Below are 24959 nucleotides of genomic sequence, written 5' to 3'. Positions count from 1 at the left end.
CTCTCATCTCAAAGGGCAGAATACTCGTGCATGACGACTTCATTTCAGTCTGCCTTGCATCCCTTGGCGACAAACATACATCCCTCACACAGATCAGACTCTCAACACCTCGCTATCATGTCCGCAGAACAGATCAAATGCAACGAGCTCGTCGAACAGGGCAAGAAGGCCCTGGCGCTCTCGGACTGGGAGGGGGCCGTAGAGAAATATGCCGCGGCCTTGGAGATCATGTGAGTCTGGCCTCTTGCTCTACATAGTCCATGTCCTCAACATATTCGCAAATTTTTCCGTCTGTATGATGATAAATTTCTAACCTTTGCGTGTTTGTTCGTGTTCATGTGCACGTATCGGACGATTTGCGATCCAGGCGATCGATGCACGGCGACTCGGCACCTGAATCCGCTCCTCTGCTCCTGCCTTACGGAAAAGCGTTGGTAGAGATCGCTATCGAGAACCAGGGAGTGCTCGGGAAAGAAGAGCCCGAGAAAGAAAATGATGAGGGACAGGAAGAGGGTGAGCAAAGCTGTCTGTCCTTTCAGGCGGTTAGGACTGGAGAAAGTCGTTCAATGCTGACTTTACCTGGAATGACCCTCTCACGACCTCCTTTGTACCGCAGCTGGCCCATCTACCAACCAACCTACCGCATCTGCTTCAGGCGAACCTGCCGAAGAACAAGAGGAGGAGGAAGAGACGGAAGACGACGATTTCACCATCGCCTGGGAGATCCTCGACCTCGCACGGATATTATACCAAAAGCGCCAGTCTTCTGGCGAGGACGTAGGAAGGGAGTTGGGAGAGTGTTTCGGACTCTTGGGGGATGTCAGTTTGGAGAACGGTAAGTTTCCGGTCGTTCTCGGTTGTCGAGGACTTCGGTGATGTCTCAAGGCTGATTCGACATGACCAACATTCGCTCCGTATGACCCGCAGAAAATTTTCCGCAAGCCGTTGAAGACTACAAATCCGCCCTCGAATCGTATTCCACCGCCCTTCCCTCGTCATCCCGTGAGATCGCCTCGTCCCATTACAAACTCGCCATCGTCCTCGAGAACATCCCCGATAGGAGGGAAGAGGCATTGGAGAACGTCAGGTTGGCGATCGAGAGCGTGAGGATGAGAAAGGGGATCGTCGATGGCGGCGAGGATCCTGATAAGAAGCAGAAGGACGGGTCAGCGGGCAAGGGCAAGGGAAAAAAGCAGGAGGTTGGGATCAAGTTGTCCGACGAGGAGAGGGAAAAGAAGAGCAAGGATTTGCAAGAACAGTTGGGAGACTTGGAAGCCAAGGTGAGACCGCGTCGCTCCTTCATCTATTTTGGTTTGGGACGCTGACTCTCGATTGCGAATCTGGTGACAGCTGGAAGACCTGAAGACCTCGCCTCAACAGCGAGACGTTGTCGAAGAATCCGTCGCTCACCTCCTCGGAAACGCCCCGACGGACATCCCTGCTTCTATCGGCTCGGCCGTGCAGAGCGGGGTAGACGCTGTAAAGAACGCCGATGTCGCTTCTTCCATCGCTGGGGCCGGTCAAAAGGTGGCTGAGCAGGTGGCGCCCAAGGTCAACGACTTGACGGGGATGGTGAGGAGAAAGGGAAAGAAGGCAGGGGATGCTGTTGCCGATCAGGCTGGCAAGGGGAAGGAGGTTGCGGTGGACCAGGCTGGTAAGACCGCGGATGTCGTCCTAGACCAAGCCGGGAAGGCCAAAGAGGTCGCTCTGGATCAGGCTGAACAGGCGAAACAAGTCGCACTGGAACAAGCCACCAAGGCCAAGGACGTCATAGTAGACCAGGCCAGTGGGCTAGCAGACGTCCTGGCGGACAAGGCTGACCAAGCTGCCGATGTCCTCGCCGCGAAAGCCGTCCAAGCTCAATCTGCGCTTATGGATGTCGGTGCCCAGGCCCAATCCGCCCTCTCCTCTGCTGCCGATCAGGTCTCTGTGAGCGTCTCCACCGCTACCGACTCTGCCGCCCAGACTGCCCAGTCGGTGGAAAAGGACCTGGTCGAACGTGCCGAACAGGCCGCGTCGGATATGAAACACCGCATGGACGAGACCTTGCGTTCGGCGGGAGAGGCAATCGAGAAGCTTCAACATGCCGGGCAGGACACGTTGAGGGATACGATCGGCGCGTTGAAACGGACCGCCGAGGGGGTCTATGCCGAGGTCATGCAAGAGGGTAAAGAGTTGACAGAAGGTGGGGTCGAGGCGTTGACGGGCGTCGCTGACGACTTGTCGAAAACCACCTCCTTGGCCGAGGGACTGGTCGAGAATGCGGAAAAGAAGGCCAAGGGGGCATACAGCGCTGCGGTCCAGGCAGGTACCGCGTTGGTAGACGAGGTGATGGAGGAGGGCAAGGACATGACGAGGTCGACCGTCGAGGACGTCGTCGGAGCCGCAGAAGAGGTCATGGAAGGGATCGAGAGGGTCGGGAGGGAGGGGAAGAGAAAGGTGGACGAGGTCGCTCCCGAGCCCGTGCAGGAAGAAGGCAACAAGAAGCAAAAGACGCAGTGAGGATCCAGGTTGGTGATGGCCTGACAAGAATGCAAGCGGGGAGAGCAAGGGGTTACAGGGGGTTTCGCGTCTACAAGGACGTGTGTATCGATCGAGGCAAGTATCTATGGCTTTTCGACATGATAATCAAATATGCAATCTACCGAGTCCGAAAGACATGGATACGTGTCGGAACAAGATTGCACCAAGTCTCGTTCATGAACAGTGAACATCCAGCAACTATCGCTGTTCTCCTTCAGAACTGGCCGTAACGGACCAGAATCGAAGGTCGAGACTTTTGACCGCAGACAATCGCAAATCCACAACGTTGTTACTGATCCCAGCATCAGTGATTGCTGACGGAAGGATCTGGGCTGCAGCACTCATTTGATCAGTGCCTGTTGCTTGTCTGATTACCTTTGCCACCCGTCAATCGATCCATCTGATAGAGTTTCATAGGTGACGGGACAGCGTTCATATCGATGATATATCGAGGTGGTACGATTGGATTCACGCCACCTTGCCCCGGGATACCTCCACCCTCGGCGGTCGGCGCGTTCATTTATTTACGTGATCGTGGCGTTTCCCCTTGCTCTTGATCCTTCCGGTCGTCGCGTGGTAAACTTATGGGGGAAGGGGGGTTTGTTACGGCGACGCGTATCTAAAAACGCTAGAGGCCTCTACAGGATATGAATGTGCGCATGGTATTGAGAGCCCGGTGTCAGCCAGGGTTGGAATCACCGGGTCGTTCCACTTTTGCCCTTGGACATCGCCACAACGATAGATCGGGACGTTCGGTAGAGGTTGTCTACCTGTACGCTCATCTAGCATCTAGCACTTGGTGGACCTACAGCTGGGTAGCAATCTCGTCGATCGTCGATTGGCACGGAACCCCCGCGATTTAGCAGACGCGCCCCCGGGATCGCTCGCTCGTATTTCTTTTGTGCGCACCTCCATTCAAAAGCAATCACATCACGTTTTATTCTCCGGATCAACATCATCGACATCAACAACGATCGCCTCGACTCCATAGGTTGCATCTCGTCTGTCTCTTTAGCAACACCCTGCCTACCGACCTCAGATCGAGGCATCGAGGAGGATCTCTAGGATGATTCGCCAGCTATTGCGTGCAGTCGCCGCGCCGGCAGCAGCCGCGCCCATAGAGGCCATCACCACCTTTTTCGTGCTCGTCACCTTGGTCTACTTTCAGCTATTGCACGCTATCGAGGGTAGCGAATTGTGAGTCCACGAACCTTGGAGGAGAGAGGCGTTTTATCTTGGTGTTTGGTGGTGCTTGGTATCGTTTGGAGGCCGGGCAGACGAACTAATAGCCGTTTATTCTTTTGCTCGCTATATTCCGTTTGTTCTGTGGCATCTACAGCTTTACGCTCCCGGACCATTCGGCAACACCGGCCGTCCCATCGACTTATTACGTCCCCACATTACACCTCTCTACTCCCTCTAATCCCGCAAACAAATGGACCCAGATCTCGGACCTGGACAACTCGGACATCTTCTCACCGTCTTCTCCTCTTAGCGGGTTGAAGAACGTCTTGGTGCAACGCTTCATCGTCGCCGGCGGCTCAAACACCGAGTCGGCGAGTCTGGATGAAAAGCTCAAAGCGCTCAGGTTGATCGTGGACGTCAAGGAAGGGACGACGGTGGGGTACGAAGATGTCTGTTACAAATCACCTACTTCTTCTTCTTCGGACTGCCTGGACGTGCCTGTGGAAACGACCTCTACCCATTCCTCGGCCTCGACGGCAGAATCAGAAGATGTTGTCGTCACCTTCCTCCTACGCGATGATACCCTCGGTCGGAAATACCTGGATACGCTCAGAGAGCTGCAACACGTTACCCTTGGCGTGGACGCTACGAACTCGATAGTCCTCTCCGTCATCCCTCTGTCGACGGGTATGTTCTCGTCGCCATCGGCATCATCGTCATCGGTCTTGTCCTCGGGACTAGGTGCCGGGAGGTCGGAGGAACGACTAGGAGGAGAATCAGTCTTCAGTCTTTACCCGTACTCCAGCTTGTCGATCTTTACGAGGACGAACAACGACGTCTTTACGCCTTCCCAGCGCAGAGCTTATCGTCAACAACAACAGCAACAACATCACGCTCATCTTCCTTTCCCCTCGTCCTCCTCTTCGGCGCAGGAACACGGGTCGGGTCTCCCTGTGACGCCTTCCAACTCCGCTTCGCACATCCCGGGAACGGAGACCAACCCGGCGAGGCACATCAAGTTCCTAGCCTATGCGCTGAGGGCGCTGGTCACCCGATTCTGGATGTTGGCCAAGAATGCCGATTCTGCCGACATCTTTGTCGTGCTTTTGGGCTATGTGTTGATGCACTTCACGTTTGTGAGGTTGTTCCTCAACATGCGAAAGATGGGGAGTAGTTTCTGGTTGCGTGAGTACCTTCTTTGGGGAGGGTGGATGATGTCTGCATATAATAGCTAACATTTCGAAAACGGTGTTTTTTGCTACTGGTTGACAGCCTCGGCCACACTGATCTCGTCCACCTTTGGGTTCCTCTTGGCGATATTCTCGGCCTACCTCCTCAGCTTCCCCGTCGACCTGATCTCGCTCTCGGAAGCCTTGCCCTTCTTGGTCATTACCGTCGGGTTCGACAAGCCCTTCCTCCTCGCCCGAGCCGTATTCAACAATCCAGAAATCGCACCCGTACGTGCACCTCTAGCCGCGCCCGTCCCGGATTTGAGCGGGGAAAAGTTCATCGCCAAAGCCAAGGCTGCTCTGGAGAAGAAGGAACGAGCCAGGAAGTCGGGAGCGCATTCACAACAGGATGGAACTGATCACGACGAGACGACGCCCCAGCCCAACGGGTTTGCCAACGACCTCGACCTGTCGGCGCTCGATCGAGAGTTGGCCGTACACGCGAGGATCCAACGAGAGATCGCCGAGGCCAAGGATCGCAGCATTCGATGGGCTGCACCAATCGGAGCCAAGTTTATCGTCATCGATGCCGTGAAGAAGGTCGGTACGGGGATCGTCAGAGACTACGCTATCGAGGTTGCCGTACTCTGTCTTGGTGGGGCCAGCGGGATTGGAGGATTGAAAGAGTTCTGTCACCTCGCCGCTTTGATTCTGGTCATGGACTGCGTGTGCTTGTTCACGTTCTATATCGCCATCCTCACCGTCATGGTGGAGGTTCACAGGATCAAAATTGCCAGGAAACTCACCCCGTCAACCACCAACCGACGAGGATCCTTGTTCGACGCACCGACTAGCTCGGTCACCCCGTCGTCTTCGTCCGGACTAATCCCCGTCTCCCCTGTCAAGGAGGACACTGCGTCGTCGGCCTCTTCTTCTCCGACGTCGTTGTTGTTCAGGCCTAGCGAATGGAAGAACGCGTTGATCGGTCAAAAGGGATCCAACTTGAACGAAAATGTCAGCGATCTAGCGAAAAAGAGGAGTCCCGCCGGAAAGCTCAAGTTGACCTTGGTAAGTTCGGTTGACCAAGTTTGTTTGAGGCTGAGACTGATCACTGATTGAAACACATCGCTTAGATTGTCGCCTTCCTTGTGCTCCATGTCGCCAACCTGTGTACTCCGCTCGCCGAACATACCGCGGTCAAGCGCAACGTCGCCCCGACTGGGCCTCTGCCGGTCAACAAGGATCTCGCCTGGGTGCAGAAGCACGGTTCGATCTTTGGCGTCGACGCTAAGGTTACCCTCGAGATCCTGCCTGCCATTCACGCCATCGCCCTTGCCTCGAACCCGACGTTGCAATCCGTCGACATCGGGACTGGTCTTCCGCTCGAGTTCAACCGAAGCAAGGGAATGGCTTCGCTCGATCACTTCATGTCAGGCTGGACCAGTCTCGTTGGTGACCCTGTGCTGAGCAAGTGGATCGTGGTCGCCTTGTTCGTCAGCATCTTGCTCAACGGTTACCTGATGAAGGGTATAGCTAGCGGTTCCGCACCGAGTCAATCGACCGGGCCCGTCGCCGTCGCTGCAGCTGCTGCCAGGCTCGTCGGCGCCGGTGGTGTCTGGGACCCAACCTCGATGAACCGAGACTCTTTGAGGAACCGTCGTCGATGGAGCGGTGGCATTCAACTCGAACGCTTCAGCAACACCCGTCAGACCGATTCTGACGAGGAAGGTGGAGCTTCGCATCAGCACAAGCTCGATCATATCAAGCACGCCGATCCCGTCACTCACAAATCTCGCGGAGCGTCCGCCGGTTCGACACCGGTACCCAAGACCGGAAAGACTGGAGACGACATCCGATCGGGCGAGGCAACTCCTCGATCTGACGGTGGCAAACCTAGACCTGATCCCAAGGCCGAAGTCGGTCGTCTCGTTGTTAACGATACTCCCCGCGTCCCGTACCCTACTACTATCATCACCAACACGGACGCCGACGATGACGATGACAATTCTTCTATAGAGCTCCGCTCGACGCACATTGGCCGACGAAGCTTGGAAGAGTGTTGGGAGATTTACGCCGGCGGATTGGGTGCTTTCGATTTGTCTGACGAAGAGGTCATCTTGCTCGTCGAAAAGGGCAAGATTCCCGGATACGGACTTGAAAAGGGTCTCAAGGATCTTGAACGTGCTGTTAAGATTCGACGAGCGGTCATGTCGCGTGCGTCCGTGACGAGAACGCTCGAGGCGTCTGACCTTCCCATGGCCAACTATGACTACAGCCGCATCATCGGTGCTTGTTGCGAGAACGTCGTCGGATATATGCCGATCCCTGTCGGAATTGCTGGACCCCTCAACATCGACGGCATCTCGACCCACATCCCGATGGCTACTACCGAGGGGACCTTGGTAGCTTCGACTTCTCGAGGCTGCAAGGCCCTCAATTCGGGTGGAGGTGTCACGACCGTCTTGCACAAGGATGGAATGACCCGTGGACCTGCAGTGGAATTCGGTAGTTTGCAAGAGGCGGCCTCGGCCAAGATTTGGATCGAAGAGGGCGACGGTTTCAAGGTTCTCAAGGCCGCTTTCGAGTCGACTTCGCGTTTCGCCAAGTTGATCTCGCTCAAGTGTGCCTTGGCCGGTCGAACGCTTTACATCCGATTCACCCTGAGGACCGGAGATGCGATGGGCATGAACATGGCTGGAAAGGCTTCGAACGCTTCCTTAGACGCGCTTTGCGAGCAGTTCCCGACAGCCAAGATCTTGGCCTTGTCTGGAAACTACTGTACCGACAAGAAGCCTGCAGCTATCAATTGGATCGAAGGCCGAGGCAAGAGCGTGGTTGCCGAGGCCATCATTCCCGGTAGCGTTGTCAAGTCGGTTCTGAAGACCGATGTCAAGACTCTCGTCAACCTGAACTGGAAGAAGAATCTGATGGGTTCCGCTATGGCTGGATCTATCGGAGGGTTCAACGCGCACGCCAGCAACATCCTTACGGCGATGTTCTTGGCCACCGGTCAGGATCCGGCTCAGAACGTCGAGAGTTCCATGTGCATGACCTTGATGGAAGCCGTCAACGACGATCAAGACTTGATGATCAGCTGCTCGATGCCTTGTATCGAAGTCGGTACCGTTGGAGGCGGAACCATCCTTGGACCTCAGTTCGCCATGCTCGAATTCTTGGGCGTGGCGGGTGCACACCCTACCGAACCGGGTGCCAACGCTCGTCGTCTGGCCAGGATTATCTGCGCCGCCGTCATGGCAGGAGAATTGAGTCTGATGTCGGCGCTCGCAGCGAACCAGTTGATCTCGGCACAGTAGGTCTCAAAATCAGGACCCCTTTTGCCATCCGCTAGGCAATACTGATCCGACAACCTCTCTTACAGTCTCAAGTTCAACCGAAGTACCGCTGCGACACCCGTCTCGCATACCCCTGGTGCGATGACTCCAGCCCTTACACCTCTCAAAAAGGCTTCTGCGACGCTTGCACCCATGTCTACATGAGCGGATGGGAGCGAGCATCGATGGGCACACCAAAAAAAAAAACGGCAATCCGACGGACTTGTGGTCACCAGGATTTTCCACTTTCTATCCTCATCTTCGATTTGCGCTCTATTCTTCCCCTCACGCATATCCGCACACATGGCATGGCACATACAACCTTGCATATCCGCAGCTCTTCTCTCTCCCACACAAACACGACGCATGGATAGTCTCACAGGCATATGTTACCGATACCTTCTTCTCGACGTGTATATACGACGTTCCACGAGCGTGCGCTCCAGGCGCTTTGTATTGAATATGTCATCTTAATCTCACGGGTCATTCTGGATCGCTATCCCCTGCCTGCTGCTGGCTGCTGCTGATGAGAAGTGGCCGGACCTCACTCCGTCGCGTGAAAGCTTTCGGTCGCGAGAGTTTGGCGTCACAGCGGGGCGAGGGGCCCGTTTAGACGTTACGCGCGGTCCGTTTGATGCCCGTTTAGAAATGACTTTTTTCCAGCACTCTCCGCAAATTTCCGCAATTTTCATGTCGCGAACTAAACCCCGTTTGGGGTCCGTTTAGGGCTTATCAAAAGTCAAGCTTACGTCAGCCTTGTTTGGGGCCTAACCGGGCATGTATTCGACCTGTTCTACATTCATGTAAGACCAACTATGTTCATACGTTCATACCTCTCACTTTACCACTTGTACCAAATCCTAGTAATCGACCTACAAAGGTACTCTAAACCCACCTCAAACTGACAACAATGAGCGGCTTTAGACACAACGCTCCAAGGTGGGATCAACAGTACCCGTTGTCACTTGGGTTGGACGAGATATTGAAACGAGTGGTACGCTAGATGGTCGTCAAACGGGCCTCTCTGAACCCCCACTGATTACCAGCATCAGCCAAAGCGAAAATTTGGCAAGTGCTACTGTACCAAATGTGGACCGGGCGGCGTCGCTATCTTAGGACGGACTTATTACGCCCATTCAGTGGCCGAATGGACCCTGATTGACAACCGGGAATTTGCCAGGCAGAGAGATCTGGATCGACTCGCCGCAGCGACTCACCCCCCTCCAGCTCCCCCTGAGCCAGAAGAGCCAGAAATGCGGCCTATTACACCCCAATCAGAGGGTGTTGATACACCGTTTGAAGCACCAGCAGAAATGTCCCTGGGTGATCATCTTCGGGCCTTCAATGACTTCCCCGAGAACATCAATCCTGATGTGGAACGGTCCTCAAATGACCATCGAACGGACCAAACCGGCCCAGCACTGCACACAGCTCCTGGTCTACACGACATGATCGACATCTGGCCGAACGATATTCCTCAGTGCTTGCAAGACAGCCCCCTTAGTCAGCCTTTATCAGGTCTGATTAGCGACCAACAAACGGCCGATTTGCCTTTTGTCGAAAGGTTCATCTACACGGTATCGCTTACGCTGGAGGCTGTCGGCGTACCTAGGGATAAAGCAGAATACGCCCTCAAAGCCATGATTTGTGTGGCCAATATGACACTGTTAAAGGCCCGAAGAGACTTCACCGACGAGCAGATCATCGACGACTCGCCCGCACAAACTCTCAAAACAGTCCGCAAGCGAATGGGCATCGATCTGTCTACAATCGCCCATCCTGTTTGCCCAAACAAGGACTGTCAAGCAGTGCTGTATGAAATTACCACGATGTCGACTGCCGCTGGGGCTTTGCAGGGGGTAGAGAAGTGCCCGAAGTGCGGCCTAGACTGGGCCCAACCGGGCTCAACTAGAGGACCATCTACCCCTGCAGTATTTCCGACACTTCCCCTCACCAGCGAGATTGAGAGACTGCTAGCATACCCAGGGGTAGAAGAACTGGCCTTTAACTGGCGTGAAAGGCACGAGGTCGACACCCAACTGGCTCAACATGATTACCCCGACCTGAAAATCTACCGGGACCAGACGGATGGCTCATATTTACATTCACTGCTCGATCCTGACGGGAACAGGGTGGATCAGGGCCCGTTTGAAGGGGTAAAAGAGATATTTGTGAATCTGTCTCTCGACTGGCTCAACATCAACTCGTCATCGCATGGACCTGGATATTCTGTCGGCCCAATCCTACTCCAAATGGGCAATCTTCCGCAGTCAATGAGGGGGCTTCAGGCCATGGTTATGTGTTGCGGTTTGACTCCAGGTAAGCTTTGTTGATCGCTAGCCATTCGTGTACATTGGGTTTAAACGTACTCTTAACAGGCCCGAAAGAACCCAGTAAAATGACCCTTTGGCAATTCATGCTTCCGATCATCATGCAACTTCGTCGGACTTGGGAAAAGCCAGTTTTGATCAGGACGCCAAAGCACCCAGACGGGGTCTTATGTCGCATTTATCTGGCCACAATCAGTTGTGATAGGCCAGCCTTCACGTCGCTCGCTGGGTTTACCGGACAGATGTCGAAGGATCACATTTGTACGCGATGCACCCTTACTGAGGATGGTTTTGCGGCCAATCAAGGTGCGTTTGATCCTCGTTCCAGTTTCACATGTATCGCTGACGGCTGTTCCAGTTGGGGAGCCTAGAGATTCGGTCAAACAGGCTCGTGATTTTCTAGAGAGTGAAACCCGAGTCGCAGCGGCGGTCGAAGAGGCCCGTTTAGAGCACGAAGAACGCCAAAGAAATCTTCAAATCTTGTTTGACGCAGGTCGGGAAACACACAGGTCTCAACCGCGCGAGTTAGGGGCCCGAATACCCCCCGCTCATCGCCCCATGCCTTTCAGCAGGCTAGCTGCACAACGTGTAGCCAATCTACCTCAAAACAGGCCTTCACCGGGCCACTTGAGCGCCCTGTATCTCCTCCCCTACGTGGCGACTGCAGTTGCTGGCGTTTTCGATGCCATGCACAACATCCTCTTGGGCGTGAACAAGACTCTTTGGCGATCATGCGTTGTTCAGGGCGAATACAAGACCGACAAAGGCCCGGTTGAGTCTGGAAATCGATCGGCATCGGAAACTGAGACTGATGATGTGGAGTCAAATGGAGAGGGCTCTACACGTGGTTCGCAAGGCCTGTTTGGGCCCCGTCCCCCCCGCGTTGCTACCCTACGACTGGATGATCGAGTCGGTGATAAACCATTGACTCTGACAGCCCATCAGTTGTCTTTGATCAAAGATACAATCGGCACTGTGAGTGGAACTTTAAAGGACCGTTTAATGTGCGTTTATGCTGAGTTTCAATACATCTGCACAGGTGATTACGCCTAGCAATCGATCTGTCTTCCCACGTCTGCCATCGACATTTTCGGACCTCAAAGGGGGGTCAATGTCGGCCGTTCAGTGGCGGTGCTTCATGGAGTTTTATGTCCCATTGATTCTCCCCGAAATTGCCCTCTTATCCCGCTCGAACGAGGCCCGAAACACCACCAATAGGGGAAAGTCAAATACTCGGATCACCCCAGAAGAGGTCGAGATGCTGCTTCTACTATCGGGCATCAATCTGGTCTTAATCAGGCCCGAAATCAGTGAGATACAGCTGCAAGAAGCAGAGAAGTTGATCAAGCGCTTGGTACCTCTGGCCCTTAAGATCCGACCGGGCCTTAGAGCCACCCGTAACCTACACCAGTTAATACACATTATAGACGACATCAGGGCGCATGGGCCTATCTACTCGCACTGGTGTATGTGTGGCGAGCGATGCGGCAAGTGCATCAAGAATGGCAACACCAACAAAAAGACCCTCGAAATTACTGCAATCAATGCCCGTTTAAAGGCCAGTACAGCCGGTCTCATACAATCAGTCCTGTCACGCTACACAGAACATCCAGAAGATCAAGAAGCGGTACTCAAACTGGCCTCGTTCCAGTCAGGTTTCCTAAAGAACGACCAGGCTCGTGGGTCATCTGCTTCAGAGCTCTATGCCGAGATGCAAGCCGACGCAGCCCAAGTAGAAGCTGGCGTTTATCGGTCCCTGAACGGCCGACTTCTTGGTCCACTGAAGGTTACTCCAGCACCGCTGTCCTATCTTGAACCCAACCTGCGTCCTATCGTACTCCAAACTCTCATGAACAGTGAACAAAATGACGGGAATGTTACTTACGCCTTCCGTGAACGAGGGGCTGAAGTACCTCAAGGGGAAGACTTGGACAACACCTATTTCATCCAACGAATGGTCAAGAAACATGCCCGATTGGACACCCATTACAAAGGCTTCAATACGTGGAATTTGAAGGCTGATCCTACAACTGCCAACTTGGAGTCGTTCAGGGATCGAATGGCCATTTATCAGCCCTCTCGCAACGTACTTTACTGTACCTATGACTCGCCATCCTTGATATTGCTGGATAACATCCTTACGGTGAAGGCTGCCACAAACGGGGGTCAATCGCGGGAGTTTGTACTGCTTCTAGGCCGTAGAAGCATTGCTTACAGGGGAGAGACCGAGCACGTCTACTCAGATCAGTCAGTATCAATCGACCAATCACTCTCACAGCTTCGTGTTAACCACCCTCTTATGTAGCCCCAATCTGGGTGTACAAATGTGGGAACCCAACCAGTTCGAAGAGGAGCCTTGTTGTTGGGAACTGAATACACACACTCTCACTGCCTTGAGACCCGTCACCTTGCGATCGATGCGGGCCAATCCAACCCTGAATGACCCCCGTTTAGTATGGGCTAGTATTCCTTGCACTAGGGTCTGACTTGATCCGACTTGATCGAGCCAGTGAAAAGACTTTCTCATCAAACAGGCCGTCTTGTTGTTCGTTTGGGTACCGTTTGAGGCCTTCTAGTTAATCATGATAAATCGATTCGGAATCGCTTACGAGCTTAGTATCTTATAGCAGATAAGTGATCGCTTCTCAGGTGAGCGCTCAAAACGTCTGAACGGACATCGAACGCTCATTAATCGGACCCCAAAGACTTCTATATATGCTACAAACAGATATTGATACATGTCGTAAAGAACTCGTAAAAAGACACAGCACCTCGTAAGTTAACATTATAAAACGGGCTCTAAACCCGCCTCTATTGCCTGCGTTGGCCCCCATATCGTCGTGAGAAAAGACGTCGTATACTTACTTGGTCGTGAAAAAAGGCCGTAACGTAAGTCGAACACAAGAAAAAACACGTCGTCGTATCGCCGCTGACTCGGCCCGTTTAGTGTCAGTTCAGACCCCACTGCTCGCACGAACCTCAAGTGCAGGTGACGCCGGTATCCTCCTTGTAGAATTGGATGGCGGCGGCCTTGAGCTCGAACGAGTTTAAAGTGGCCCCAACCGGGCTCTGATAGACCCCGATCGTGTCCCGAATGGCGACGTTCGCGCCCTCCTCGAGCCACTCGTCGAGACTCTTCATCGCGGCGTCGTTCGCAGACGGTATCGGATCGGGGTATATACGGGCCCAAAGTTCGGGCTTCTGGGTCTGGATCTTCGTCCGAACGTCCTGGCGAATCATCGACCGGTAGATCACCCACAGCCTCGGGTCGCTCTCGTTGGGGACGTTCGAGTCGTTGGCCGAAGGGGGGGCCAAGTCGTCCCGTTTGAGGTCCGTTATGGGCCAGAAGCGTCGGGGACCACACCAACGGTTGCGCCAGGTCGCTTGCTTCCCCTCTTGAGTCACTGCGAACTCCCGGTCGATCACACTGGCCGCTTTGATAGCCTGATGCAGGTAGTTGATGGTGTGTTTGATGGGGGTTGACGAGGCAGAGTATCGAACGAGAGGAAGAGGAAGAGATAATGTTATCGAGTAAGTACTCAAACACAATCGGTATCTTAACGGGGTCTGAACAGGCTGGAACATACCTCGTCGGACATCCAACTCGGCCAAACGACCTCCCAAGCCTTCTCGGCCTTCTCCTTACCGAGTACGATCCGCCGGTACGTTTGCCACGCGTCGACCCCGATATCCTCGGCCTCTTGATCCCCGTTCGCGGGCCGTTCCATGTCGGGAACCCCGGGGTACCTCGCGTCGAGCCCTGGCTCGTCGGCCTTGTAGAACGACGGTGCGAAGCACCTCTGCCTTAAGTACCTATAAACGGCCCTTTTTTGACAGTCATGGAGGATCGATTTCCCCCACATCTTCTCTCGGTCGGCGCAGGTCTATACGGAGATGAAGAAGGATCTTAGAAAACAGAAACGGGCATCAAACAGGGGTTAAACGGGACTGACTTTCAGCGATTGACGGTCCGACCACGTCACCCTCGACTCTCCACCAGCCTCAGAGTTCTGGGGGGCTCGACCGGCCTTGGTCCGAATCGTCTCCGCGTACTTATAGATAGCGGTGACTATCGTATCCCGTCCAGGGACCGGTTGATCCCCGTTGAACTCCTCCCAATCGTTCTTGACGTTGGCCACGCAGGCGTCGATGAAGGGTGCCCATTCCCTGTTTTGATACACGTTAGTTGAGTCCGTTTGGAGTGCGTTTAGGGACTCACGGCTTCTTCACGTTCTTCCAGTCAGGGCGCCAAAACGTCACCTTCCCTTCCGGTCGAGTGATCTTGACGGTCTGTCGACCGTCGCCGCGAGGAACGGGGAAGACAGCGGGGTCTAAACCGTCGTTTTTCCACTCCGGGTGGGTGCCGGTTAACTTCGTCTTCATCCCGACGAGAAGCTTCACCGTGTGGTGAGCGTGTGCCTGCAAAACGAGGGTTAAACGGGGTCTAAACGTATGCATCACAAGCAAGAATAGGCTTACTTCCAGAACCTTGTTCCTCCCGGCCTTCTCCTTCTTCTTCGGCGACGACGACGACGAAGCACCAACGGGCCCCGATTGGGCGTTGGTCGGGGTCGAGGCGCGGGCGCTGCCGGTGATGTCCCGAACGAGTTTGGCGAACTCAGGGTTGCCGTAAAGAAGCTGGAGGACACCAGCAGCGTTCATCTCCCCAACGAGTGGCTTCGAGGCCTGTTCGACGGCCGATTCCGCCTTGTCCTCGCAGTCGTCGACTCGCTTGCGGAGCCTCTCGATCTCCTCGTAGCGCTCGTCGAGCTCACCAAACAGGGCCTGAACGCCCACCAAAGTCCCCTGAATCTCCCCCAACCCAGCCGCAACGACTCCGAGAACAGGAAGCGTCTGCTTCAACGTCGACACCAACTCCTTCGTCTGCAACTTCTCAACCTCCCTCCCTTCGGCCATCAAACCGACCGCATCAGACACCTTCTCGACCAACTTGTTGACGGACCTTAGGCTCTTGTCGAACCGGGTCTTGGCGGCGGCGAGGTCGGCAGGCTTCTCGTAGGGGGTGGAACGGGTGTTAAACTGTCAAGATGGGTGTGACCGTGGATCACGATCAGTAAGCAGTCAAACAGAACGATCTCATAGGCTCACGAGGTCCTTGATGGTAGTCTTAGGCTATAGACAGAAACAAACATCAAACGGGGATTGTTCAGGCTCGATAACACCTTCCGAGAAGCCCAAAACAACAACATCGAGAACTTACGGCGGCAGGCATCTTGAGAGGTCGTAAAAAAAGATAGTAACGTTAAGGGGGTCGTAAGGGGGTTCGTATGGGCTAGTAAGAGGTTCGTAAAGACTTTGTTTGATGTTTTATAGATAAATAACGATTTCGAGTAGTATGTAGTAAGTTGTAAGTCGATTCGAGCTTCTCGGTCGAGTATGAGGGGGGGGGGGCGACGCGTACGGGGGTGCGGATACAAATAATCGAGAACAATAAGACCGTGTTCGAAGCGCGTTTAGAGTGCGGTTGAGACCGGTCCACAAAGCGACATAAACTGGCATCGAACGGGGGTTAAAGTGACCGCGTGTACCCCCCCGTTTAGAGATTTGTCCCCTAACAAATGGCGCGTCTAAACTAGCCCGTTTAGAACTCCTCTCAACGGGGGTAAAACGGTCCACGCGTGAACTCCTGTGCGTTCGCGGTTCAACTTTCAATTTGTTCGACCGACCTTGGCACTTGGTTGGGTGATTTGGTAACCACAAGCCAGATCTTCTTGAGGATACATTCCTACTCGTCGATCGCTGCGAGCCATCACCACTGCCAGACCACTGTATACCTTGGCGGCTGCGATCTCCCGGAAGGCCTTTCATAATATTTTAGAGCAGCCGAACTACCAAAGAACGAACCCTAGATCTGCGAATCGCAAGGTGCTACAGCTGCACTCCCAAGACACTGGCGGTTCTCCAGTCTCTTTCTTGTTCCTCATCCGCTATCGGCACACCACGGCTAGAAGAATCGGGAGATTCGGTCTGCTCGATCGGCTCGTTAATGCTACACAGACTCGCAAAACGTTTTGCTTTACCCCTATAAGACACGATGTCTGGCGTGAGTTTTTGGGTTCTGCTATCAGGTTAACCCGGCAAATGCTCACTATCGTAACGGCCGACCTAGACTTCCACAAAGGATGGCAGAACCAACGCTCTTGACCAGCTCAGGCTCAGGCGGCAAGAAAAGGCTGAGAAAGCAGCAAAGATTCCTAAACCCGACCCGGATGACGAGATGCCCAGCTCTCCCCCTCCGGCTGTCGTTCTCGCTCCCGCTTCCTCTCCCGCTCTAGGTCGTACCTACAAGACAGAAACCAGCCCGAGAGGTGTGGGGTCCAAGTTCTTCAATGGACAGCAAGACTCTCAGCAACGTCATCCGGGAAAGAGCTACAACGAAGCTATCCTCGGGGACGACCACATCGGCTCGCTGAACCGGAAGGCTGCGAAACCCAGAGACAGAGACTCGCTCAGCACTCTGATCGCCAATGCTGCTGCACGAACTTCGAGTAGCAGTACGGCAACTTCGGAAGCCCCATCTTCGATGTCTAGCTCAGTGATCGATCGGGATGAGAACGGCCAAGCTGTCAAGAAGCGAGCCATGACGTCTCGGGAAGGATCCAGCTTTAGCGTAGGCCGCGAAATGGCGCAGCTCGATGTGAACACTCGACCCGGCACCCCGGACACTCCTAGCGGACTTTCACGGACTTCCAGTTTAGACATGGGCACTCCAGGAAAGACCAAGATGTCTAGCCTTCCAGAGACTCCGCTAGGTCCCGGCGGCCTTAGCCGCTTCAAGCATCGTGCAATTCCAGGAAGCCCCAGCCCCAGTCCGAAATCTTCCCAAACGCAATCGAGTAACCCGTCATTGGGTTTGGTGAACTCGTACCGAGTCCTTTGGCCCGAGCTCTCGGACTCACAAATCGAGCAGGCCATGATTCAGCACGGTGATGGTGATAGGAAGAGTTTCCTGAAAAGGCTCGACGCTATGAGGGATCGGAGACCCTATGTTCCTGCTAAACCCAAGGCATTGGGTCCTGGCGGTAGCCCGAACGCAGCCAGGGCTCAGCCACCTTCATCACCTATCTCTACGTTGAATGACGGGAAAGTCCCAAAATACCTACCAAAGCCGGATCAGCAAGTCGCAGCAGCTGCTGCTTCACGAGCAGATATGAAACAGAAATCGGCCATTTACGCAAACAGGCGTGGAGATGGTGCCAACGGACGTAACTCGTCAACAGTCAAACCCGTAGAGACTGGGGCCAAGCGAAGAAGAGGGGATGATTCAGGGTCCGACGCTGACTGGTCCGATGGTAGCGATGTCGCTGGGGGCTCGCGAGGGAAGAGGTCTTACGGTGTTGATGTGGAAGACATGAACGAGACGAACGCGCTCAATGTCTTCAACACATGCGAGCCGGCGGAGTTGACTGGATCGATCGGTAGGTCGAGAATCGACAGTCCGTTGCGAACCGAAGATATGGTAACTGACATGAAATTTGATACCGCAGTATGCTCGGAAGAGCAAGCCAAGATCATCATATCACTTCGACCCTTTGAGTCGGTCCAGGACCTGCGCACACGGCTACAAAAGAAGCGTGGCGTCTCTGTGGGCCTGTTCGAGCAGTATATGGAGGTTATGCAAGGATACATCCAAGTCGACCGATGTCTGAACAAGTGCGAGAATATCGGGAAGGAGGTCCTCGATATCATGCGATTGTGGGGCGGTGGTCGAAGAGGCGCCGAATCGGGTCGCAGCAGGACGTCGACACCGGAGGGCGGATCTCAGGCTCTGGGTATTTCATCACAAGATACCGGGATGCATATTGCCACTGTAGACGTTGCCGCGCTTCGCGAGATGGCCGAAACCGAAATAGATACGAAAAAGCGAAGAATATTGAAGTCGTACAAGGCTGAGCCGCCTGCCGGACTGGCGGATGGCGTCAAGCTGAAGGATTACCAGATCGTCGGCGTCAACTGGCTCAACATGATGTACGAGCGGGAGCTCAGTTGCATTTTGGCGGATGAGATGGGTGAGTTAGAGCACAATAAATAGCATGCCAAGATGACGTGCTGATTCCCTGATACCGACCATCCAGGTCTCGGAAAGACTTTCCAGGTCATCGCTTTCCTTGCCGGCTTGAAGAGCAAAGGCAAACGCCATTCGCACTTGATTGTGGTTCCGTGAGTACTATGAAATAAGATGCTCTCATTCAGGTTCGCCAACAACCACACCTGCTGCCAGATCATCTACGTTGGAGAATTGGGTTCGAGAATTCCAACGCTTTGCACCAGATATCGATGTACAGACGTATTACGGCTCTCAAAAGGAGAGGGAAGAGCAGCGATATCACTTGAAGACGCAGCATCGTAACGGCGAGCTGGAGGTACTCATCACGACGTATGATCTCGCCTTCCGGCAGGACGACCAGAAGTTCCTGAAGAAAAAGCTCGAGTTCGAGGCAAGTGGCCTGTCGCAGAGCTTCTGAGAAGCCCACCTGCTAACCTGACATGGTTCATCCAGACCTGCATCTACGATGAAGGGCACACTCTCAAGAACTACAACAGCTTACGTTATAACAAGTTGATTGAGATCCGACCTCGGTGGCGTTTACTCTTGACAGGAACGCCATTACAGAATAACCTTCAAGAGCTGGTCGTGCGTATTCAAGTCGCTCAACATCGTGATCGTGCTATCATCAGCTAAAGCTCTTGCTACATACAGTCCTTGCTGAAATTCATCCACGAAGACATCTTTGATGATGCCGAAGCATCGCTCAGGCAAATCTTCAAGGTCCACGCAAAGGGCGCCAACAACCTGCTGTCCTCTCAGCGTGTATCAAGAGCGAGGACTATGATGACCCCCTTTGTATTGCGGCGGAGAAAGGCCCAGGTACGTGGAGTCTGTCGTGACTGGATGTGGACTTGGCTCACGACCTTCACGCATGCTGTCAGGTCCTGAAAGACTTGCCCAACAAATTGGAAAGCAAGGTATCCTGTCCCATGGAAACGGCTCAGGAAGCCCTTTACAACGACATCGTGCAGCGTTCACGGGACATCTTGGTTACCCAGACTGAGGAGGAGCTCGAACAGGCCGCACTGGATGATGACGACGAGGATGGCAAGCAAAAGGCCAAGAGCAAGGCCAAGAAGAACCAAGCCAAGCAGAAGGCGAGCGCGTCGTCCAACATCCTGATGGATCTGCGTAAGGCGGCCCTCCACCCTTTGCTCTTCCGGAGAATCTACGATGACAAGGTCATCCGCAAGATGGCTCGAGACTGTATGAAGGAGGAAGAATTCATGACGTCCGAGTATGACCTGATCGTTGAGGATATGGAGGTGAGACGCACTTTCGAGTTGAGCCAGACGCGCGTGCTTATTACCCCTCACCTACTCTTTGTTCCAGTTCATGACCGATAGCGAGTTATACGACTTTGCCATCCGCTACGACGTAAGTTGAAACTCCTAATCAAGTCTACTCGTCAACATCGCTGACGGATTCCGAGCACAGAGCGTGAACAAATACGCAGCACTTTGCGAGGACGCGTTCTTCCAATCGGCAAAAACGGCCATGTTGATAGAAAAGCTGGAACAATGCAAGAAGGAGGGCCGAAGAATGCTGCTCTTCAGTCAAGTGAGTACAAGGTCTTCTCAAACCCAAAGGAACCCTTATCAGAGAGGAGCGAAACTGATCGACCACACAATATAGTTTACTCAAGTCCTGAATATCTTGCAAGTGGTCCTCGCCAAGCTGAACACACGGTACATGCGACTGGACGGTAGTACCAAGGTCGACGAGCGTCAAGGTATGGTGGACGAATTCACGGAAGACGAGGGTATCCAGGTCTTCCTGCTATCAACGCGGGCCGGTGGGATGGGGTGAGTCACTGGTCACAAATTCGAAGAAACCTCTTGTTGGAGAAAAAAGTTGACAACTTCATCGTTTGTAGGATCAACCTGGTGGCCGCGTCCATGGTGGTCATCTTTGATCAAGACTTTAATCGTGAGCGCCTCAATCCTTGCGCTCGAGTCACAGCGTGTCTGATGATCTGTTCCGCCATCCTTTCAGCTCATAATGACAAGCAAGCGATGGATCGCGCTTACCGAATTGTGAGTAGCTGTCCTATCCTCGACTTGCTACCGACATGGTACTGATGCTACCGGTTCTAGGGCCAAACACGGGACGTCCTGGTCTATAAGTTCATCACAGTCAACACGATCGAGGTAAGCACGAAGCACCCAGATCTGCCGTGACCATACGGAAGCTGACTCCTTTACTTCTATCTGCATCAATAGGAAGATATATATAAGCTCGGAGAGACCAAACTCCAACTCGACAATGCCGTCGGTGGCATCGGCGGAGCATTGGATGCCGATGGCAAGCCCGATCAACAGGCTGCGAACGATACCAAGAAGAGCTTGATGAAGACGATCCGACAGCGCGTTGTAGGCGCCTCAGGACAAGGAAACGAGAAGACAGGAGAGAGTGCCAGAGCAGAGGATGTCTCCATGACCGAGTTGTAGACACAGGCCGATCGAAGAGATGCTTGTAGCGATAGCGAATGAATCAGATATATAGCATTGCATTTTCACATGGGACGATTGAACGATGCGGCCATGTCCGACGACACCCTCCACATTTTGTCAACAAATGGCTCGGGTTGGCTGACAAAGATGCCAGCTAATGTAGCCTGTCGACTGTTGCATCATCCATCCGGTACAAAGGGGTCGATATCATTCACCTACCATCATCATCTTCTTTGCCTGAGCACGCTCTACATTTCTTCCGTCCGAATCTTCCAAGCTCCACATTGTACGCAACCATGGCATCCGATCGACCTACCGCACCGCCCTCCATCTCGTCCACCCGAGCTCCCGGGTATGACCGGTCGTTTATCCCGAAACCTGCTCAACCTATCGGTAGCGTCTTCAAGGATGTCGAAAAGTTTCCTCAGAACAAGGAGGTTCCCAGGTTGTTTCAAGAGCTGGAGATCCGGGGAGTCAAATTTCATAACAGGATGATGGCTGTGAGTTGTGGTGATTCCAGTGCGTCGGCGCGATGGTCTGGCTGACGGCTGGTCGTGGGTTGGGTTGAAGGCTCCCATGTGCCAATGTGAGTCTCATGATGATCAGATACCAGAAGCGCTTGTCTCTTAGACATATTCGACCTCTTTAGACTCTTCGGACAACGGTCATGCCACCGACTGGCACCTCGTCCACCTCGGTTCGTTGGCTGCTCGGGGTATCGGTGCCATCTGCATAGAAGCCACTGCCGTTGTACCAGAAGGGCGTATATCCCCTGAGGATGCAGGGTTGTGGGCTGACAGCCAGATCGCCCCGCTCAAGCGGATCGTCGATTTCGTCCGCTCTCAAGGTGTTCCTATCGGAATCCAACTCGCACACGCCGGAAGGAAAGCTTCTACGCTCAGTCCTTGGGTTCAGGAAAGAGCCAGTGCTTTGTACGCTAGCGAGGGGAAGGAGAATGTCAAGGGAGGACATGTCGCTAGCAAGGAAGCTGGTGGATGGCCTGATAACGGTTAGCACGAGACCGGAGCGTCTGGACCGTCCCATCTCGTTGTCTGAACGGGATGTCCGCCTCTTCTCTATCGCTACCAGTCCAAGCCGCCTCGACGATCCCCTTCTCTGACGGATATCCTCAGCCGCAAGCCATGACTTCGGAAAAGATCGAGGAATTCAAAAAGGCCTTCTCGGATGCCGTTGATAGGTGCAACGAGATCGGTTTCGACTTTATCGAGATCCACGGAGCCCATGTGAGTCCGGCTGCCGTAGTCTAGACGCAGCTTCGACAGAGCTGATCGCGATTGATTCGTATAGGGGTATTTGTTGCATAGTGAGCAGAAAGCAAGCAACCGTTTCTCGTTAGGGATTGCTTCTCACACCTCTACCTTCTCGCACTTCCAGACTTCCTGTCGCCTATCTCCAACGATCGCAAGGACCAGTACGGAGGATCGCTCGAGAACCGATTGCGCCTCGCGCTCGAGATTACCGATATCGCGCGCTCCAAATGGGAGAAGCCGCTGATGTTTCGGGTCTCGGCTACGGACTGGTATGACGGGACCGAGCGGGCTGACGATGCCAACGTCAAGGACAATGAAGGCCATGGAGAATGGAGATTCTGGTGAGTGATCCTGGCTAGCGATCTAAGAGCCAACCAAGTGTAAGGAAGCTGATCTTCAAGTGAAATTGTTAGGGGCCTGGACCAGACGACCATCTTGACCAAGCAACTACGCGACCGTGGTGTCGATCTCATCGACATCAGTTCTGGAGGCAACTACGCTGGCCAGAAGATCCCGATCCGACCCGGATACCAGGTACCGTTTGCGGCTCATATAAAGCAAGAAGTCCCAGGCATCCTAGTAAGTCTGACAAAAACGTGATGGGAAAGCCGTGAAAGCTAAACCTCGTCCGAAATATGCTATAGGTCGGCTGCGTCGGTCTGATCACCGAAGCCAAGCAAGCCAATGACATTCTCGACAAGGACGAGGCGGACGTCATCTTCTTGGCTCGAGAGCTCTTGAGACACGCCGATTTCCCTCTTGTCTGTGCGCAGGACTTGGAGGTGGCGGTTCAGGCTGCACCTCAGTACGAGAGAGCATGGACGAGGATGTACAAGCCCGTCGAAAAGTAGCTTGGACGTAGAGTAGCCGGGAGTCCCTCAGCTCTTTCGTCAACCTCTGTAGCCTCAAATATTGGCACATGTGGGTCTCGAGATGGCATACTGGACATGCACAAGTACAACGCCAGTCCGAGGCTGTATTTCACATTGTTAAAGATGGTATTTGCGGTCATGGACACACGCTCTTGAGCAACAACGGCGAGTTTGGTATCAAGAAAGCCGCTACCTCGTTGATTGACACCGTCGGCGTAAGAGACCGCGCCATAGCAGGTTGATTTGCGCGCCGTTGCTCGCTTGAAGTCACACGTTCGCCCCAGTTCCATATCATACGGTCCATAGGCGCAGCGAAGATGATATTTGCTAGATGGAAGCATGGTGATTGTAGTTGGTGATGTTGTCTGTCAAGCTGAAAGCGTATCGCAGTCGCCCATGTACCAATGATCACTACATCAGTGTCAGTATCTGGTAGAACATATGAGTCAGGATCACAGACGCTCGAAAGGCGGGGCAAGCGCAAGACATCTAGCGCTGTGAGTCAAATTGGCCTCACGACGAGGTACACGAATGACACGATTCAACGATTCCACCTAGGACCACATGACTTCTGTTAGAGAGGTATGGTCAGTCAGCCACACACTGGAAGTAAGCGGAGCTGAACACATAGCTGTAAGTCAGATCTCCCGAGTCCATATAACAATTCCCACAAAATATTTCTAGCTTTGCCACCCTTTCCTGCGTAGGGAGATGAATAAAGCCTATCAGCCAAGTGAACAAAGACAGTGGATGTAAAAATCAAGGCCGGCAACGCTCGAAACACACTACTGCATGCGTCTTTCCATGCGAAATGCTTAGCATCTGACAGATAGTTTTGCGGCGCAGACTGAAATCTCTTGACGATGGGATCAGAACGAGACTAGCGACTCGTGCGATTTCAATATCAAGCAACTTCCGACTTCATAGTATGTTGCGTACTGCTGTACCTTGTCCCAGAACGGAGGCGCCGTTTCGACACGATAGCTTTGGCGGTGTTTCGCGATGGAATTCGCAAAAAAGGCAAAAAGTTATGTATGACATGACGGTGAATCGAACACCGGTCAACCGCTAACGACCACGTTAAGATGGAAGGCGGTTATTCTACCATTGAACCATCATATCTTCTTACAAGCGAATTTCTGGCGTGATGACAGATACAGATCCAATCCAAAACGACATCTTAGCGCTTAGCAAGTTCTCCAGGCCCTGCAAATGCTGACGATGGCGAGGGAAGAAAGATCTAAGGAGGCCCAATGATGAAGGCCTCAAGATCAACATTGATGACGATGGTGAAAATGTGATTCATTTGTTTCTTGCTTGTTCTGCTAACCCCCCAGCCTCAGATAACTTCGAGCGTGACAACAAGAAGTCTTGATTATAGTAGTGCACCACTGCTTGTGTACCCAAGAATCAGATAGACAGTCCATCCGACCTGGTCGTTTCGCACTCTTGCTCCCTCATTCCCTTGCCCACTTTGAATCTTCTTATCGTAACCCTAGCAAAGTTCATATAGCCCCACCTTGATAGCACCGTTCGTCTTTGCAGCTTGCGCCATATGAAGTTGTGCAGTCTTCCTCTTCATTCGGGTCATCATCATAGTAATGCCTTGTGCTAGAAGATTTACATTATTCAAGAGCTCTCGCTGATGCTATTACAGAAATGGTAAGATACACTGCATGGCGTTCCGCTGCGCATTATTACGTGTTGCGCTCGATTATTTTTCATGATCCCTGCTGCGTTCAGGTATGATTGA

The 24959-nt window shown here is 53.4% G+C and overlaps 4 protein-coding genes and 1 non-coding gene across 5 annotated transcripts; 4 read left to right on the top strand and 1 right to left on the bottom strand.

Annotated features, from left to right (window-relative positions):
• Positions 1-27: 27 nt before the first annotated feature.
• On the top strand, positions 28-2668 carry HD553DRAFT_349867 (uncharacterized protein; the record flags this gene model as incomplete). The annotated part of the gene is made up of 5 exons (XM_046183490.1): positions 28-230; positions 368-513; positions 617-835; positions 928-1280; positions 1351-2668. 5 exons carry the CDS (start codon positions 31-33, stop codon positions 2500-2502), a joined length of 2070 nt encoding a protein of 689 aa, XP_046036846.1. The 3' UTR covers positions 2503-2668.
• A 544-nt stretch (positions 2669-3212) lies between these two features.
• HD553DRAFT_331448 (hydroxymethylglutaryl-coenzyme A reductase-domain-containing protein) lies at positions 3213-8702 on the top strand. Its single transcript, XM_046182016.1, has 5 exons — positions 3213-3720; positions 3863-4893; positions 4981-5945; positions 6011-8187; positions 8257-8702. The coding sequence occupies exons 1-5, from the start codon at positions 3590-3592 to the stop codon at positions 8372-8374; spliced, it is 4422 nt and encodes a 1473-aa protein (XP_046036845.1). The 5' UTR covers positions 3213-3589; the 3' UTR covers positions 8375-8702.
• A 7420-nt stretch (positions 8703-16122) lies between these two features.
• HD553DRAFT_310858 (SNF2 family N-terminal domain-containing protein) lies at positions 16123-21134 on the top strand. The gene is made up of 15 exons (XM_046179887.1): positions 16123-16603; positions 16670-17978; positions 18048-18569; positions 18636-18720; positions 18782-18998; positions 19061-19195; positions 19262-19429; positions 19492-19875; positions 19943-19987; positions 20048-20170; positions 20246-20415; positions 20487-20539; positions 20606-20646; positions 20707-20760; positions 20833-21134. The coding sequence occupies exons 1-15, from the start codon at positions 16595-16597 to the stop codon at positions 21058-21060; spliced, it is 3543 nt and encodes a 1180-aa protein (XP_046036844.1). The 5' UTR covers positions 16123-16594; the 3' UTR covers positions 21061-21134.
• Positions 21135-21359: 225 nt separating this feature from the next.
• On the top strand, positions 21360-23185 carry HD553DRAFT_271675 (FMN-linked oxidoreductase; the record flags this gene model as incomplete). Its single annotated transcript, XM_046177723.1, has 8 exons — positions 21360-21563; positions 21634-21649; positions 21713-22072; positions 22153-22307; positions 22372-22387; positions 22459-22675; positions 22748-22913; positions 22979-23185. The coding sequence occupies 8 exons, from the start codon at positions 21360-21362 to the stop codon at positions 23183-23185; spliced, it is 1341 nt and encodes a 446-aa protein (XP_046036843.1).
• A 1056-nt stretch (positions 23186-24241) lies between these two features.
• HD553DRAFT_t51 lies at positions 24242-24328 on the bottom strand. Its single transcript has one exon. It is a non-coding gene; the product is annotated as a tRNA-Gly (tRNA).
• Between the last annotated feature and the right edge of the window lie 631 nt (positions 24329-24959).

Source organism: Filobasidium floriforme, assembly GCF_021052385.1.
Source record: "Filobasidium floriforme strain CBS 6241 chromosome Unknown HD553scaffold_10, whole genome shotgun sequence".
In the NCBI taxonomy this organism is placed as follows: domain Eukaryota; kingdom Fungi; phylum Basidiomycota; class Tremellomycetes; order Filobasidiales; family Filobasidiaceae; genus Filobasidium; species Filobasidium floriforme.
This window is presented reverse-complemented; position numbering and strand designations above follow the sequence as displayed.

Excerpts from the sequence above, each read along its gene's own strand:
- HD553DRAFT_331448 (XM_046182016.1), top strand. The coding sequence starts at position 3,590 with ATGATTCGCCAGCTATTGCGTGCAGTCGCCGCGCCGGCAGCAGCCGCG. Across the intron at positions 4,894-4,980 it reads GGGGAGTAGTTTCTGGTTGC|CCTCGGCCACACTGATCTCG; the intron begins GTGAGTACCTTC and ends ACTGGTTGACAG. Across the intron at positions 8,188-8,256 it reads AACCAGTTGATCTCGGCACA|TCTCAAGTTCAACCGAAGTA; the intron begins GTAGGTCTCAAA and ends CCTCTCTTACAG.
- HD553DRAFT_310858 (XM_046179887.1), top strand. Across the intron at positions 18,999-19,060 it reads AGAAAAAGCTCGAGTTCGAG|ACCTGCATCTACGATGAAGG; the intron begins GCAAGTGGCCTG and ends TGGTTCATCCAG. Across the intron at positions 20,171-20,245 it reads GAATGCTGCTCTTCAGTCAA|TTTACTCAAGTCCTGAATAT; the intron begins GTGAGTACAAGG and ends CACACAATATAG.